Below are 17971 nucleotides of genomic sequence, written 5' to 3'. Positions count from 1 at the left end.
CACTCATTTCTGAGCTTTTTCTACCTTTACTGTGACCTTTAACGTCGATTTGAGGGTATAACATTTGGATTTGATTAAATCCTGAGTTCCATTTTATCGAGCTATTGATGAAGTTGGAAGGCTGGAGCAGTGTGATCAGAGATGTTACCTGGATCTAAGCCCAGCCTTGAAATATTCTGGATTTTCACTCAGTGACAGCACCTTTTCTAAACTTATTCACTATACTATACATTGAAATGATTATAATATGTTGGACATAGTGTGCTAGGCTCTTCCACAGAGTGACACTGAAATTAAAAATCTAAAGTTCTCACAGTTTGTTCAGTGTGAATCTTGTTTCCTGTAACTCGGCACAAAATCTGCTTCTCGGACTATGAAAGAGTATTTTGTATTTCTTCAGTGGTTTAGTGACCATCAGATCAATCACAAAAGTGCTCTTATTCCATAGATGACAGTCCCTGTGACAGCATATGAAGTGCTTTAACCAGTCCATTTATCATAATACCAGAGACTGTATCAAATGATTAATAATCTATAAAGAAATTTTTAAAAAAGAAAAAGAAAGTCTCTGACTTTTTCCAGAACATTCATCTGTTGTGGTTCAAGGTGAAGGAGTGAGGAGGTTTGCAGGAAATTTACTTGACCACGAGGTGGAGACAAACACAGAGCAGTCACTGTTTGATATTTGACATAAGACAACATTAAGCACTGTAGGCTAATATAATTTTTAAATGAGACAATGAAGCTACATAGTGGATGAATCAGGAAATTAAATTAAAAAAATATGTTTTTTTAAGATGTTTTGGGTTCAAATTTAAGACAAATCAATAAAAATAAGTCACTTTGTAGCTGTTATTAATTAATACTTAAACGAAAATTATGTCTTCATCAAGTATAATGTTAACAAAAATGAAAGAATAAAGAATAAACAGCAGAAGTTGCTTGTGAAAGAATTTTTTACGTAAACTTTGTTATTTCTGATTTTCCTCCGGGGCTCTGAACGCAGCATCGGCCTGTGAGCTAATCACAGCGTGCCTGCCGTAAAGTGTGGCGTTGAGGGTCATCATGACCAGTTAATTTTGTTCATTTGTATAAGTTTCTAGGTAATTGTCGACGAAGACAGCGACGGTGAGTGGATTTGTTTGCTTGTGGTCATAAATGTGAATTATAGACGAAAAAAAAAAAAAAAGTAAAATAGCGGATCAGATTTTTATCAGTCGGTTAGCTAGTATTCTAGCACGTTAGCATGCAGCTCAGTTATGTAGTCCTGAGTGAAGGTGAACATCTGCTAATTTAACTGTTATATTTTATTCATTTCATTATATCTACTGTAAAAAGTAACCGAGATACCTGCTGGTCACGGAAAATGGTTTGTTGTGGCCCAAATAAAGAAATGCGGAACATATATTTCTGAGTGAAAAATGAAAGTATTGCTAATCAATGTGTTCAGAGCCAACGTTTCCTGTTTGACGAGTCAGCATGTATTTATCACACAGACATGTGTACATGTGCGAAGACAGTCTCATGCTTATAAGGATGAAAGTCAGATGATTAGAATTAAAGTCACGTTATGGTTTGTATTGTTTAATTGATTGTTTTTACTGAAAACTAACAGCAGAGCTCTGCTTTACGTTTATTGGTTTCGAGTCTTCTGTTTATGGGCACTGTTTTCGTCTAGTATCTATTATAGAATAGATAAAACTTTATTCTGCGCCAGAGTCGAGCATCATCTTTGTTTCACCAAAACATTCATTCAGAACTTCATCTGTTTACATGTACACAGCAGGCAGCTGAACAAATACTTGTGTCAAGCCAGCCTCCAATTCGAGACTTGCAGTCAAGCCAGCCTCCAGTTTGTTTTACGTTCCCTGTGTATTCAAAGTATTACGGGAATGGATGTGGAAACTGGATTTCAAAATAAAAGCCAACTTCGAGTGAATTAACAGATATGTTAAGAACATAATAACATATAATTTAGGCTTTTTTTTTTTTTTTTTACAAACTCTAATGTTAGATCTATATGACACAGCCTTGTACCCTAATTGTGCCCTGTCACTATCAAGGCCATCTTATTTTGGATTTCAAAGTAAAAGCCCTGTGAATCTTCATTTTTGAACTACTCTTTCAATGACTTAATAATGCTCTTAAAAGCAAAAGTCGTATTTCCAAATACTATTTGAACTTTATATCAACACTTTCCAACCACAGTCTTTTTACAGTGATACCATATCAATATCAAGTCAGTCTGATTTTGCCTTTCATAGTAATGGCCCTTTGAAATTGTCCATAATTGACTTAATCTTCTAACGATTCAAAATGCTCTAAAATGAAAAATTCTTGTTTCCACAGGGTAATTCCACCTTAGATCAACAGTATACAGCCCCACAGTGATACCATATCAATATCAAGTCATTCTGATTATGCCTTCCAAAATAAAAGCCTTTTTAAATTGTCCATAATTGACCTAACTTTCAGTGATTTCAAAATGTTTTAAAATGGAAATTTCCTGTTTCCACAGGGTAATTCCACTCCAGATCAACAGTATACAACCTCACGATGTTACCATATCAATATCAAGACATTCTGATATTGCTTTAAAAAATAAAAGCATTTTCAAACTGCCCATATCTGACTTGCTCCTGGAACAATTTCAAAATGCTCTAAAATGGCACATTCCTGTTTCCACAGGGTAATTCCACTTTAGATCAACAGTATACAGCCCCACAGTGATACCATATCAATATCAAGTCATTCTGATTTTGCTCTCAAAAATAAAAGCCTTTTCAAATTGTCCATAATTGACCTAACTTTCAGTGATTTCAAAATGCTCTAAAATGGAAAATTCCTGTTTCCACAGGGTAATTCCACCTTAGATCAACAGTATACAGCCCCACAGTGATACCATATCAATATCAAGTCATTCTGATTATGCCTTCCAAAATAAAAGCCTTTTTAAATTGTCCATAATTGACCTAACTTTCAGTGATTTCAAAATGCTCTAAAAAGGAAATTTCCTGTTTCCACAGGGTAATTCCACCTTAGATCAACAGTATACAGCCCCACAGTGATACCATATCAATATCAAGTCATTCTGATTATGCCTTCCAAAATAAATGCCCTTTCAAATTGAGCATATATACGACCTACTTTTTTAACGATTTCAAAATGTTCTTAAAAAGAATTTTGCTGTTTCCACAGGATAATTTCACTTTAGGTCAACAGTATACAACCTGACGATGTTACCACATCAATATCAAGTCATTCTGATTTTGCTTTCAAAAATAAAAGCATTTTCAAAATGCCCATATCTGACTTGATCCTGGAACAATTTCAAAATGCTCTAAAATGGAAAATTCCTGTTTCCACAGGGTAATTCCACTTTAGATCAACAGTATACAGCCCCACAGTGATACCATATTAATATCAAGTCATTCTGATTTTGCCTTCCAAAGTAAAAGCCTTTTCAAATTGTCCACAATTGACCCAACTTTCAGTGATTTCAAAATGCTCTAAAATGGAAATTTCCTGTTTCCACAGGATAATTCCACTCCAGATCAACAGTATACAGCCCCACAGTGATACCATATTAATATCAAGTCATTCTGATTATGCCTTCCAAAATAAAAGACTTTTCAAATTGCCAAGATACGACCTACTCTTTTAAAGATTTCAAAATGCTCTAAAAGTGAAAATTGCTGTTTCCACAGGATAATTTCACTTTAGGTCAACAGTATACAACCTCACGATGTTACCATATCAATTTCAAGTAATTCTGATTATGCCTTCCAAAATAATGGCCTGTTGAAAATGCCCATAATTTACCTAACTTTCAGTGATTTCAGAATGCTCTAAAAAGGAAGATTTCAGTTTCCACAGGGTAATTCCACTTTAGATCAACAGTATACAACCTCACGATGTTACCATGTCAATTTCAAGTCAGTCTGATTTTGCTTTTCAAAATAAAAACTTTTTCAATTTGCCCATATATGACTTACTCTTGGAGCGAATTCAAAATGCTCTAAGATGGAAAATTGCTGTTTCCACAGCATAATTCCACTTTAGATCAATAGTATCCAACCCCACAGTGATACCATATCAATATCAAATCAGTCTGATATTGCCTTCCAAAATAAAAGACTTTTCAAATTGCCGATATACGACCTACTCTTTTAAAGAATTCAGAACGCTCTAAAAATGAAACTCGCTCTTTCCACAGGATGAATCCATGTTAGATCAAAAGTGTACATCCACACCATGGTACTACTTCAATTTCAAGTCATTCTGATTTTGCCTTCCAAAATAATGGCCTGTTGAAAATGCCAATAACTTACCTAACTTTCAGTGATTTCGGAATGCTCTAAAAAGGAAATTTTCTGTTTCCACAGAATAATTTCACTTTAAATCTGTGGAAAGATGTCATTCTAAATAAAGAAATTACAAAACAGCTTGCAAACCAACCATGACATCTTTCCACAGACTTAAAATATAAACGTACTATCAATTACAACCTAGTGGCAATTTCGGCTTCCTTTTACATCATCTTTATGATTCAATTCTGTCATAATCAATTGAGTCTGATTTTGCTTTTCAAAATGAAAACCCAATATGTGTTGAAACAGCAATTTTCATTTTTAAAACATTCTGAAATAATTGAAAGAGTATATCACATATGGACAAATTCGACGGGCCATTAATTTGAAAGGCGAAATCAGACCAACATGAAATTTACATGGTTTTACTGTCGGGTTGGATACTGTTGATCTAAAGTGGAATTATCCTGTGGAAACAGCATCTTTCAATTTAAGAGCATTTTGAAATCGTTAAACGAGTAGGTCGTCTACGGGCAATTTGAAAATACTTTTATTTTGGAAGGCAAAATCAGAGTGACTTGATCTTAACATCGTATCTCTGTGGGGTTGTATACTGTTGATTTAAAGTGAAATTATTCTGTGGAAACAGAAAATTTCCTTTTTAGAGCATTCCGAAATCACTGAAAGTTAGGTAAGTTATTGGCATTTTCAACAGGCCATTATTTTGGAAGGCAAAATCAGAATGACTTGAAATTGAAGTAGTACCATGGTGTGGATGTACACTTTTGATCTAACATGGATTCATCCTGTGGAAAGAGCGAGTTTCATTTTTAGAGCGTTCTGAATTCTTTAAAAGAGTAGGTCGTATATCGGCAATTTGAAAAGTCTTTTATTTTGGAAGGCAATATCAGACTGATTTGATATTGATATGGTATCACTGTGGGGTTGGATACTATTGATCTAAAGTGGAATTATGCTGTGGAAACAGCAATTTTCCATCTTAGAGCATTTTGAATTCGCTCCAAGAGTAAGTCATATATGGGCAAATTGAAAAAGTTTTTATTTTGAAAAGCAAAATCAGACTGACTTGAAATTGACATGGTAACATCGTGAGGTTGTATACTGTTGATCTAAAGTGGAATTACCCTGTGGAAACTGAAATCTTCCTTTTTAGAGCATTCTGAAATCACTGAAAGTTAGGTAAATTATGGGCATTTTCAACAGGCCATTATTTTGGAAGGCATAATCAGAATTACTTGAAATTGATATGGTAACATCGTGAGGTTGTATACTGTTGACCTAAAGTGAAATTATCCTGTGGAAACAGCAATTTTCACTTTTAGAGCATTTTGAAATCTTTAAAAGAGTAGGTCGTATCTTGGCAATTTGAAAAGTCTTTTATTTTGGAAGGCATAATCAGAATGACTTGATATTAATATGGTATCACTGTGGGGCTGTATACTGTTGATCTGGAGTGGAATTATCCTGTGGAAACAGGAAATTTCCATTTTAGAGCATTTTGAAATCACTGAAAGTTAGGTCAATTATGGACAATTTAAAAAGGCTTTTATTTTGGAAGGCATAATCAGAATGACTTGATATTGATATGGTATCACTGTGGGGCTGTATACTGTTGATCTAAGGTGGAATTACCCTGTGGAAACAGGAATTTTCCATTTTAGAGCATTTTGAAATCACTGAAAGTTAGGTCAATTATGGACAATTTGAAAAGGCTTTTATTTTTGAGAGCAAAATCAGAATGACTTGATATTGATATGGTATCACTGTGGGGCTGTATACTGTTGATCTAAAGTGGAATTACCCTGTGGAAACAGGAATGTGCCATTTTAGAGCATTTTGAAATTGTTCCAGGAGCAAGTCAGATATGGGCAGTTTGAAAATGCTTTTATTTTTTAAAGCAATATCAGAATGTCTTGATATTGATATGGTAACATCGTGAGGTTGTATACTGTTGATCTGGAGTGGAATTACCCTGTGGAAACAGGAAATTTCCATTTTAAAACATTTTGAAATCACTGAAAGTTAGGTCAATTATGGACAATTTAAAAAGGCTTTTATTTTGGAAGGCATAATCAGAATGACTTGATATTGATATGGTATCACTGTGGGGCTGTATACTGTTGATCTAAGGTGGAATTACCCTGTGGAAACAAGAATTTTTCATTTTAGAGCATTTTGAATCGTTAGAAGATTAAGTCAATTATGGACAATTTCAAAGGGCCATTACTATGAAAGGCAAAATCAGACTGACTTGATATTGATATGGTATCACTGTAAAAAGACTGTGGTTGGAAAGTGTTGATATAAAGTTCAAATAGTATTTGGAAATACGACTTTTGCTTTTAAGAGCATTATTAAGTCATTGAAAGAGTAGTTCAAAAATGAAGATTCACAGGGCTTTTACTTTGAAATCCAAAATAAGATGGCCTTGATAGTGACAGGGCACAATTAGGGTACAAGGCTGTGTCATATAGATCTAACATTAGAGTTTGTAAAAAAAAAAAAAAAAAAGCCTAAATTATATGTTATTATGTTCTTAACATATCTGTTAATTCACTCGAAGTTGGCTTTTATTTTGAAATCCAGTTTCCACATCCATTCCCGTAATACTTTGAATACACAGGGAACGTAAAACAAACTGGAGGCTGGCTTGACTGCAAGTCTCGAATTGGAGGCTGGCTTGACACCAGTGAACAAATGCAGCTTCCTGTCCAATAAACTCTGGGTTATTAACCATGACAGTGAAACTCTATCACTGTCACATCTGGGAACTTCGCCACTGCCTGGGTCACCCAAGGAAAACTGAACCTGAGTCCCCATCTGGGGCCAGTTAAGAGGAAAATAAGTGGCTGTGTCACATGAGCCAGGAGCGAGTTTACCAGGGTCTTGGCCTGAATGAGCCACACGTGTCCTAACTCCTGCTGTGGGACTGCATGCTGAGTGGCTCAGAGAGAATCAAACTCTTTGCTCCATGTTTAATTTAGTCCCTGAGGCTTTTTTGTATCCAAAACATGATGAGTTTCTGTTCTTGTGTTTCTGTCAGCAGTCATGTCAAATCCTGCCCTGCTCGTTCTGTACGGGAGTCAGACCGGGACAGCTCAGGACACGGCACAGAGGCTTGCCCGGCAGGCACAGAGACGGCGGCTGCGGGTCCGAGTGATGCCACTGGACGACTACAATGTGGTGCGTAAGACCTTATTCAAAAATAAGGGGGGGTGTTAAAGTTTTCAGAGCTGTGACTCGATAAATGTGGAATAACTGTGGGGTCACAGTCGGTGTTTCACATGTTTATACCCAACTTTAGTCCCAGAGCTGCTCCTGAGTACTCCTCCTCAACCTCACAGCGTGCCTTTTTCCTCCCATCAAACAGGCCAACCTGATCACCGAGTCTCTGGTCGTCTTTGTTTGCTCCACTACTGGTCAGGGAGATCCTCCCGACAACATGAAGGTAAGAAAAATGAAAACTGGAAGAGTGAAAGGTGACCTTCCAAAAAGGAAATATTATTTTTAAGCACAATTACCTTTTTACTTCAAGTCTTTCCAGTTTGAAATTAACCAAGAGTTTTCCTTTTCAAAGTTTAGAGTGTTTCCCCTCTTCGTCCTGCTAAATGTAAGGATCTTTGAGGTCTGTCCATAAGGTTTTTGAGTCAGTCAGTCATGGTCAAAGCTTCAGAGTGAATTAGATTCGAATCCTCAGATTAAAATCAGATCAGATTCACGCGAAACACATGAAACACATTCTCGGCTGAGAGAGACATTAAAGCTTTTTTAAAACTGTTGTACACTATCAGTAGCGTCAGTAGCGTCGGACATAACAGGTGGATTTCTCCTGGACTTATCAATATGAAGGTAAAGTGTTGTATGGCTTCATTAAATGTAGTGAAGTTATATTAAAGAAAGAAGCTAATTCTGAGGGTCAGTGAGAACCTCTGTGGTTTTTCTGAAGAATGATAAAAGATTTCATGCACAGCCAATTATATTTTGAAAACCTTTACCTGTGTCTGAGACGTCCATGTGTTCTTTGTTTTAAGAATTTCTGGCGGTTCCTCTTTAAGAAGTCTTTACCTGCCGGCTCTCTGAGTCAGCTCGACTGCGCCATCCTGGGCCTGGGAGACTCCTCGTATCCAAAGTCAGTCCAGGATTTATGCTCGCTGTTCTCACCATTAGCCTACAGTGACTCGTCTGGTTTTTGTTAAAGCCTGTGCACGTTGTGTGCACCGCAGGTTCAACTTTGTGGCCAAGAAGCTTCATAAGCGCCTCCTGCAGCTCGGTGCCTGCGTGCTGCTGCCCGTGGGGCTGGCTGATGACCAGCATGACCTCGGGTAAGAGACAAGTGTAAACATGAACATGGCGGAGGGTTTGTTGCGCGTGTGCTGAGCTGACGGTGTGTTTGACGCAGAGCGGACGCTGTGATCGACCCCTGGTTTGCTTCGTTTTGGGGGAAAGTGTCGACTCTTTACCCGACTCTGTCCGGCATGATGCAGCTGAGGGAAGACGAGCCGTGAGTATCTGCTCCACGTGTCCCTCTCTCAGAAAGCGTACGTTTAATTTATAGGTTTGTTCTGTCTTTTTTGCGACAGACTTCCTCCAACCTACACGTTCCACTTCCTGGACGACATGCAAGAGAAGGAGGAGGTCCAGCTGAGGATTCCCATGGATCAAACTGTCCCCTCCCAGTCTCACCCATTTCCTGCCAGAATGGTGTTCAACAGGAGGGTGACGGAGCCGTCGCACTTCCAGGACGTCAGGCACATTGAGTTAGACGTCACTGGGTCCAACATTGAGTACGTAACCTTGATCCCCTGAAGATTACTTTTCAGACCTGCATGGTTTTTTTGTCCTGAAACGCCTTGTTTGGAGCAGAATCTGCTCTGAATATGACCCTGAGTTTCAGTATTTAAGTAAAAGCAGTAAGCCTCGTTGGTCTGCCACCATCTCCAGCTGTGTTGCTGTCCTCCAGGTTTGCTGCCGGTGACGTGGTGATGATGCGCCCATGTAACGCCCCTGAGGATGTGCAGCAGTTCTGCCAGCTGCTGAAATTGGACCCAGAGACCCGGTTCACTCTCAGCCCCACAGACAACACTGCAGGTCAGTCCCTGTTTCATAAATATCCCTTCCTATCAATGCACTTCCTTTCCTTTGAATAAATCTGACCTCTGAATGTTTTAATGACTCTTAGTCAGATCTATAATCTGTATATAAAAGATCGAGGTAGCTACAGTGACCTCACTGTTTTCATTTAAAAGCAGCTTGGAAATAATTTTAAGACAATCACTGATCAGTCTGAGTCTATCTTTCAGTCCCAGCCAGGCTTCCTCAGCCCTGCACGGTGCGCCACCTGGTGGAGAGTTACCTGGATATCGCCGCTGTGCCTCGCCGCTCCTTCTTCGAGCTGCTGTCCACCTTCGCCACCAACGAGCTGGAGCAGGAGAAGCTGGCCGAGTTCAGCTCAGCGGCGGGCCAGGATGAGCTGCATAACTACTGCAACCGACCCCGACGCACCATGCTGGAGGTAACGGTCGAAGAGGTGGAGCTTAGAAGCAATTTTGCAATTATTAAACCCAAACAGGATTCAGACCTGTGTAATAAATAAATCTGTCTTCATCTGCGTTTTACCTCCGATCTGCTCCTTGTTGCTGCAGGTCCTGGCAGATTTCCCTCACACCACAGCAGAACTCAAAGTGGACTATCTCCTGGACCTTTTCCCTGAGATCCAGCCTCGCTCCTTCTCCATCGCCTCCTCTCTGCGGGTAGATCATCCTTCTTTATTAGATTTAAAAAGTATTTATATTTTAGCGTTATAGCCGTCACTGTAAAGATGTGGTCTGCCTGCAGGCCCACCCAAACAGGATTCAGGTCCTGGTTGCTGTTGTTTGCTACAAAACCAAACTGTATAAACCTCGAAAAGGCCTCTGCTCCTCCTGGTTAGCCTCTCTGGATCCTGCACAAGGTACTCCACCTTATCTGTAGCATATGCTCACCGTAACTGTTAGCAGCCACCTACATACACTGATGATTAGATTAGGGCTGATTAATCAAATTCCAGCAGTGAACTGGCATCAAATGACGACTCTTTTTAAAATTCATTTTGGATATAAAGCTCTAATTTTGAACAAACCTCATGCAATGTAACCCTGAAACTACTTGTGGTATAGGATAGTCTTCATTAAATAAAGTTCAGCTGAAATCCTGAAGAACTTTAAATAATTAGATCGGATTAATAAGTCATTCTAATTAAAGAATTTAAATGTTTTCCTAATCTGTGTCCCAGGCGATGTGTATGTGCCTTTGTGGGTGAAGAAGGGAAGTCTGAAGTTCCCCTCAGACAAGGAGACCCCGGTGATCATGGTGGGACCTGGAACAGGAGTGGCCCCCTTCAGATCGGTGTTACAGGAGAGGACCGCTGAGGGGAGAACTGGTGAGATATCTGATTACATTTCCCAGTCGCTCCACAGTCTCTCAGAGCTCACGTGACGACACGCCTCTTCATCCTCTTCCTGCACGGCAGCTAACGTCCTCTTCTTCGGCTGCCGCTCCAAGTCCAAAGACTTCTACTTCAGGACAGAGTGGGAGGAGATGATGGAGGCTGGATTCCTCACCCTCTTCACGGCCTTCTCTCGAGACCAGGTCAGAAACACGCTCCTGTTAACCCTGTAAATAATCACCAATATGAACAACAGCAAATGGGAGATGATCAAACTTCCAGTGTCCAGGAGTTCGGTAGGTTTTGACCTTCAAGCATTATTGTGTTTGTTCAGGAGGCAAAGGTGTATGTGCAGCACCGTGTGAGGGACAATGGTGAGCTTCTGTGGGACCTGATCGCCAATAAAAACGCCTGTTTTTACATCGCTGGGTGAGTCTGAGGCCTCGAAGCTGCCGCTGATAACCTCCCCCACTGAAACTCAGGTTGTAGAGTTTAAAATACAATTCTGGGACAAAACAAAAACCCTGGTCTTTTATTGTCTAAGGATCACATCTGGAAGCTAGTTTTGATTCTTCTTTAACTAAACTTCAGGTCTTCTTTGTGTTTCCGTGCAGCAACGCTAAACAGATGCCAGCCAGTGTGTGCGACGCCCTCAAAGAGGCGTTCCAGCAGGCGGGAGGTGTGTCCGCTGAAGAAGCCGAGCAGATGCTGGCGACCATGGAGAAGACGGGTCGGTTTCAGAGCGAGACCTGGTCGTGATCGCTCGGCCCCAACAACCTTTTGACTACACTGGGATCCGTCCAGCTGTCAGAATCAACTTATTCCAACAAATGAAAGAATAACCAAAAGTCTCTGTTTGACGCTCTCTTCATAGAACGAGATCATTTCACCCCACAGAAAGTTCACACTTTGGCTCTGTTTGTGGGTTTGGATGCTTTTAGGGTTGGGCTTTAGCTTCATCTGCATATTTTCTACACACTACTTTAAAAACCTGAACAGGCTGCTTTGCTTTGAGCTAAGTCGACTGTTATTGTGACGCAGCCGCAGAGATGTGCTGCAGTAGATCATTGGACCAGTTTCCTTAATTCTTTCTACTGCGTTGGCCTGCTGTGGAAACCCAAACCAAATCTGGTGCTTCCTACACTTTCATTCATGAGAAGTCTCTGGAGGTCATGATGAAAAACCTCACTGATCCCCCAACATATGAATCATTTTAAAGTCAAGCAGTAGAAGATCTAAACCCTGATCCGTGAACGACGTACCCAATAGTTTTTAGCTTTTTCTGTGGAAGAGTACTGTAGTCACCACACAGTCTCTGGTGTACAGCATCACTGAATATTACCCAATAACAGGGACAGAGAGGATTGCATCTCACAACTGGAATCAAGTTACAGAAACAGTTTAAGGAACAAGTCGCTCTTCTCCTCCTTCCTGCCTCCATTTCTGATCGTCTGTGACATCAGGAGAATCTCAGCAGGTGGTGATCACAATATTTCATCACATCAGTTTGCCTGATTGCATCTAACCTGTATGAAATCATTTGGCGTGAACTTTTAGTCAGATAAACCCTTTGAGAACTGTATGCACTGCAGATAAAGGGCATGTTCATTCCTCCTGAACAGGAGTTATAATGGTAATCTGTGAAGTATTTATTGCCTTTCTTGAGCTTTATTAAGTGTGTTGACCAGAAAGTAAAACCAAGTAAACAGTGTTGCCTTAAAGTACGTCAGTGAGGTCCTAAACTCTTAAATGAAGCTATAAGCATTCAGTAAAATACGTCACAATAAACTGTCTGGATCTGAAAACTCCTCCAGAGTGTTTTTGTTTCTGGTTTCTTCCTGAAAATTAATAATTCATACAAGATACATCCACCATCAGGCTGCATCTGAAATTAGCCGACTATGAACACTCCAGTGACTAAGCTACTGATCATTACAGGAATGAGCCAATCAAATCATGCAAACGCCACAGCACTGCTGCTGACCACTCAATGTTATGAAAACAGCAGACGTTGATCATTGTGAGTAATCAGCCAAAGCAACGAGCGGCTAGCTCAACCTAAATTTTAAAGCTCCGGGGTTATTCGCTGTTACTATGCCGACATGCCAAGCAAAGACAAGTCTACGCTGTAGCCCCCACAGCTGGCTGACGGTGGGTTTGACATCTGTAACAAGAAACAATGGAACTGAACAGGCCAATCACAGTCATCATCAGCCGTGAAAACACGACATGCAGTTGTTTATAAGGAGGCGCACGGCAGATTAAGGTGAAGGCTTTCATTAGGGTTTGTGACTGGATCTAATGTATAAATCCCACATTAAGAGAATTCTTGTTCATGTAGTGCTTGAACACCTGATGTGGGCATTGCATCGGTTCATTTTGATGTGAAACTGCACAGCCAATTGTAACACAGCTCCACAGGTTTCTAAAAGTAAATAAAGATGCTTGGTTGTGTGCTGTGAACAGAGAGCAAAGAAACACGACACTGACTCCATTTCCTTATTTTTATCTTCCAGCTTCCCTGAGGTAAATGACTCTCAGCACTGACTCCGCCCCTTCATACAATCCCACTACACTACAACTCCCAGCATCCAATGCGGTGTCACCGTCCACCAGATGCATGTGGTGCTCTTTTCTCCCGTGCATCATTAGGCAGGCTTTCAGGAATTGTAGTACAAACCTGGTAACCCGGATACAACCACTCAGTTAGCTAACCGTTCACACGTATAAAAACACCTTAAGGAGAACGTCCAGCCTCACAGATCAAAAATCGACTGCTGCAATAAATACATCATTTTTATTGATCGTTAATCTGCAGTTTGGTGTATTTTTCCTATAAAATGTCCAGAAGTAACAAAAATCTCTGTCACATTTTCCTTAAAGTGAGCTTTTTAAAAATACTAGGCGATATAAAAGCAGCAAATCCTCACAGAGAAACCGTCCGTTAGATAACTGTTCAGGAGACAGCGACACAGCTGCATCTGGCGGACGTCCTGAGAAAGTCCAGCACAGGAAGTGGCGTTTGTGGATGATGCAGAAACATTTTGATCATTACCCCACGCTGCAGTGACCCCAGAATAGACAAAGCCCACAGTTAGAGAGCGACCCATGATAGAAAACAGACTATTAAAAAGCCCCACCCCCTTCGCCGCTTGTCCTCTATCTGATGGCCAGCGTGTGGACCTGGTAGAGCTCCTTCGGGAAGTTCTTTTGTTGCTCCTGATGGACGATGCGGAGGCCGGCTTTGCTAACCAGGCTGCACACTATGTTCAGATCGCGGCACACGCTGCTGTCCTCCTCATCAGGGATCACGCCCTCGTATGACACGTTGTCCTTGATGACAATGAGACCGTTGGGCCGCAGCGCCTTCTGACAGCGGCGCAGGAAGTCTATTAGGTGGTCGTCTGTCAGGTGACCTAAGGGTGGAAAGAACAAAAAAATGAATTAGAATGAGGAAAGTTTAGGTCCCACTCCGGGTCAGGGATGAGTTCCTGCCCCAAGTGGAGGAGTTTAAGTATCTCGGGGTCTTGTTCGCGAGTGACGGGAGAAGGGAGCCGGAGATCGACAGACGGATCGGTGCAGCGGCTGCAGCGATGCGCACGCTGTGTTCCCCTGGACAAGCTGGTGGAGGTGGCTGGGGAGAGGGAGGTCTGGACTTCTCTGCTTGGGCGGCTGCCCCCGCGACCCGGCCCCGGATAAGCGGAAGAAAATGGATGGATGGATGGAAGTTTAGGTCATCTAATCGCGCACCATTTTTCATTTGCTTTCCGACTCAGACTCACCAATGACCCACTGGATCCAGATGACATCATAGCGCCCGCTCTCCGGCACAAAGTCCTGCAGGCCGCAGCAGAAATAGTTGCCCACCCTCTTGCTGTCGTCTCCCAGGTACGTCTTGGCTTTGTCCAGGAACTCCTGTGTCACGTCCACCAGGTCAACAGTCTTGAACAGCGGCAGCAGCAGGCGCTTTGTGATCCTACCGATGCCTGCGCCGCAGTCCAGAGCGCAGCCTGAGCCAGTCTTCCCCTCGCCATCCTGCAGAGGAAAGAGAAAAAAAGATGACTAGGGTTTACACAAAGACCCAAGTAAAGCACAATTCAACTGCATCACAAACAAGGAAACAGCAGCACTCGCTCCCTTTGAAGGTCATACAGCTGTTATCACCCATTTTTATCCACAGATTACAAAATAATAAGCTTTTCCTACATATAATCCAAAGCATAATGATAATAATTCACTGGAGAACCCTACAAGGGTCAGATCAGCATGTCGGATTAGTGGCTGCTTGGCACGTGAAAGGTCTTGTTCTCCGGTTTTTCATTTCATTATTAATTTTATATTTTAACAACCAATGTCTGAAAACAATGTTTGAAAACCATGAATTCCCTGTACACAGAGTGCTAACTCAAACATGCTACAATCTTTTTAGAGGTTCTTACGCCAAGGAATTTCTGCAGGAAGGCCTTGGACCCGTTAATGTCGATGCTGGAGATGCTGCCATAGCCTCCCAGCATGCCGTCCACCGTGGGTGGGATATCCTTCCAGTAGTCCTGAGCGTTGGAGTAGAAACTCACCTCGTCCTCGACTATGTCCCCCATCCTGAAAGGAAAATGCACAAAAATGTGAAAATCAATCAATGGCTGAATCATGAAAAAAAAAAAAAAGCTTCAGTCAACATCAAAAGAGATTCAATGATTTTTGAAGGAGGTTAAATTTGCAATATCACTGACCACTCTTATTTTGAAAGTTCAGTTGATGCTAACCAGCTGCTTCTTCCATATAGAGTACTTGTGTGCTTGTTTACACTGAAAGACTGAATTATTAGCGGCGTGGTGCTCCATGGACAGGACTTCTGGACCACATCTGTGCTGTTGGTGTCTTTTTAGTGTTTATAATTCCATCATCTGACCAATGATGTGGCCGCTGTGCGGTTAATTGTATAACAGGCCATCCAAGAAGTCTGAGCTCCAGTTTTGGTGGGTGAAATAGTTGGATTTTTGTTTGGAGGTGTCTGCACTTTAGTGGCTCTAAAAAGATCCAGAAAGATTTCTGCTGTGGCGTCCATGAGGTCACGCAACTGTTTCGAGCTTCAGCTCATGGTCAGACTGACTCACATTCCTGTGGGAAAAATTTAAATACCTGCCTAAAGGAGCCTGAGAGTTGTGCTGCTTTTATTGTTATGATGACAGCAAAATGCTTTTTATTGTCTCCATTCTGGACAGAAGACCGAGCCACACTAAAAATAAATAAAGACACCTGCGCAGAAATAAACAGGCTAGGTCCTGTTTCTGAGCAACAAACCTCACTCTCTGGCACCGGACAGTGGGACATGAGGTCTATCACCTGTTCATCATGAAAGGGGAACGCGCGCGCGCGTGCGTACACACACACACACACACACACACACACACACACACACACACACACACCAAATGTGGCATCATGTGGCTGCAGTTCAGCTGTCAGCGCCTGTCTTGTGAGCAGGACAGAGTGGATGGTTTAAATGTGCAGAGTTTTGTGTGTTTCACACACGAACAGCCTGACTACAGAAAGAAGCAGCTACATGAAACCATAAAACTGCTATTTATTATTATTATCATTATTAATAATACTTCACACTGGGGCTGTGGACGTAATCACTGCCAGGCTTTAGGACAGTTTTCTGTTATATTTTTCCTTCTTGTATCTGATTTACAGTTACAGAACGAAATACTCGCTTTTTACAGCCAATATTTTCCCCAAATCTGAGTAACTGTGTTATAAGTGGAAGTAAATGACTGTTTATGATTTCTGATTTAACCGAGCAGTTAATAAAGTTTACAAAGTCCTCTTAAAGTGACAGCTGCACCTATATCTGCCTCCCACACCTGCTCACTACAACAAATAACTGCCTGTTTCTGTCGTTTTTAATCAGAAACTTCCCACCTGTCGCTCTCTGTCACTTTTTACGTACTCTCCCTCTCCTTCGTCTGACGCTCTGCACGTGCTAACTTGCACCTAGCCGCCGTCGTTACGCTGTTTAATACCCGCCTCTGCCGGATATCAGCCCGATAGATTCACTCTCCGTGATCACACCGACCTGGTCTGGAGTCAACGCCTGGTCCCACTCCCTCCTCGGCCCCTGTTGAACCCACTCCCGGTGTCTGCTGTGCTTCACTTTTCTATTTGGGACCGTCACACACGGTACGTTACTTCCTCTTTTGGTTTCCTGGGAGAAGAAGCGGCCACAGCGCCCCCTGCTGCCCTTCGTAGACCCACTTCTTTCACCTGTGCTTTTGGACCAGGTCATTTCAGACCCAGGATGAAACATAAAAAACACAGCTCAGGATCATCTCTGCTTCCTGTCAGGGTTACTTATTATGACTTTCTATAAGAACTGTGGCAGGACAAGGAGAAAAAAAGCCGAGTATAAAACAAAAAGGTCCACACCCATCTGCCTCACCTTAAAAATCCCTGTTCACTTTTCAGTGGTTCCAGTCATCTCTGCATGTTAAAAATTAAATAATAAAGCTACTACTACTACTCATTATTATTATTATTATTATTATTATTATTATTATTATTATTATTATTATTATTATTATTATCTTGCATTTGCCTGAAGTCTGTATTCCAGATGTTCTTCACATCAACTATACTTTCCACTTCCTCCTTGGAATCCAAAGGTGTTCCCAGGCCAGACGAGATATGGAATTTATCCAGGGGGTTCTGGGTCTGCTTTAGGTGGCGTCCTAACCAGATATCTGAACAACCTCATCTTTTTTCAACACGCATGAGCAGCAGCTCTACTCCGCTGTAGTAGTAGTAGCAATAGATGTAGTAGTAGTAGTAGTAATAATAGTAGTATTACTGTATTAAGGTTGAAGAAATTTTTCTAGAGGGTGTCTGAGCTCAGCCTTAGAGATGGGGTGAGGCATTAATAAGGTGGTCATTAAAGCCTCCTCCACACTGAACAAAACCAGCTGAGGTGGTTCAGGCTTCTTCCTGGACACCTCCTAGATGAGTGGTCTGCAAACACCTTATTTTCTCTCTGGAACAGCTGGAAGAGGTGGGGATGGATGGATGGATAAATCCTCATTTTTCTTTTTTCGTTGTTTCATTTTTGTAACATAAAAACAGCACCACTGTCCTTCTAATTCTAAAGCTTAGGTGGAATTTTAACAGCAAAGGAATAAATCTCACAGTAAGCCGATGGAGTTAGAGTAAGAGTCCTATC

The 17971-nt window shown here is 41.3% G+C and overlaps 2 protein-coding genes across 3 annotated transcripts; one reads left to right on the top strand and one right to left on the bottom strand.

Annotated features, from left to right (window-relative positions):
• The first annotated feature begins 997 nt into the window (after positions 1-997).
• ndor1 (NADPH dependent diflavin oxidoreductase 1) lies at positions 998-12560 on the top strand. 2 transcript variants are annotated; one of them, XM_082541625.1, is made up of 15 exons: positions 998-1128; positions 7375-7514; positions 7702-7779; positions 8363-8460; positions 8555-8653; positions 8731-8832; positions 8912-9115; positions 9292-9419; positions 9632-9843; positions 9974-10081; positions 10167-10281; positions 10603-10749; positions 10840-10958; positions 11090-11184; positions 11370-12560. In XM_082541625.1, exons 2-15 carry the CDS (start codon positions 7380-7382, stop codon positions 11512-11514), a joined length of 1785 nt encoding a protein of 594 aa, XP_082397751.1. In that variant the 5' UTR covers positions 998-1128; positions 7375-7379; the 3' UTR covers positions 11515-12560. The 2 variants fall into 2 exon arrangements, with proteins under 2 accessions (XP_082397751.1, XP_082397752.1); XM_082541626.1 differs by having other exon boundaries at positions 999-1128; positions 7378-7514.
• A 970-nt stretch (positions 12561-13530) lies between these two features.
• ntmt1 (N-terminal Xaa-Pro-Lys N-methyltransferase 1) lies at positions 13531-16970 on the bottom strand. The gene is made up of 4 exons (XM_082541627.1): positions 16835-16970; positions 15195-15354; positions 14538-14790; positions 13531-14171 (listed from the first exon to the last, which is right to left on the bottom strand). The coding sequence occupies exons 2-4, from the start codon at positions 15351-15353 to the stop codon at positions 13915-13917; spliced, it is 669 nt and encodes a 222-aa protein (XP_082397753.1). The 5' UTR covers position 15354; positions 16835-16970; the 3' UTR covers positions 13531-13914.
• Between the last annotated feature and the right edge of the window lie 1001 nt (positions 16971-17971).

Source organism: Aulonocara stuartgranti (genome assembly GCF_965226115.1).
Source record: "Aulonocara stuartgranti genome assembly, chromosome: 7".
In the NCBI taxonomy this organism is placed as follows: domain Eukaryota; kingdom Metazoa; phylum Chordata; class Actinopteri; order Cichliformes; family Cichlidae; genus Aulonocara; species Aulonocara stuartgranti.
The sequence above is the reverse complement of the archived record's forward strand: the minus strand, read 5'-3'. Positions and strand labels throughout refer to the sequence as shown.

Excerpts from the sequence above, each read along its gene's own strand:
- ntmt1 (XM_082541627.1), bottom strand. The coding sequence starts at position 15,353 with ATGGGGGACATAGTCGAGGACGAGGTGAGTTTCTACTCCAACGCTCAG. Across the intron at positions 14,791-15,194 it reads TCCTGCAGAAATTCCTTGGC|GATGGCGAGGGGAAGACTGG; the intron begins GTAAGAACCTCT and ends TTTCCTCTGCAG. Across the intron at positions 14,172-14,537 it reads CTGGATCCAGTGGGTCATTG|GTCACCTGACAGACGACCAC; the intron begins GTGAGTCTGAGT and ends TTCCACCCTTAG.
- ndor1 (XM_082541625.1), top strand. The coding sequence starts at position 7,380 with ATGTCAAATCCTGCCCTGCTCGTTCTGTACGGGAGTCAGACCGGGACA. Across the intron at positions 9,844-9,973 it reads CCCGACGCACCATGCTGGAG|GTCCTGGCAGATTTCCCTCA; the intron begins GTAACGGTCGAA and ends TTGTTGCTGCAG. Across the intron at positions 10,959-11,089 it reads CGGCCTTCTCTCGAGACCAG|GAGGCAAAGGTGTATGTGCA; the intron begins GTCAGAAACACG and ends GTGTTTGTTCAG.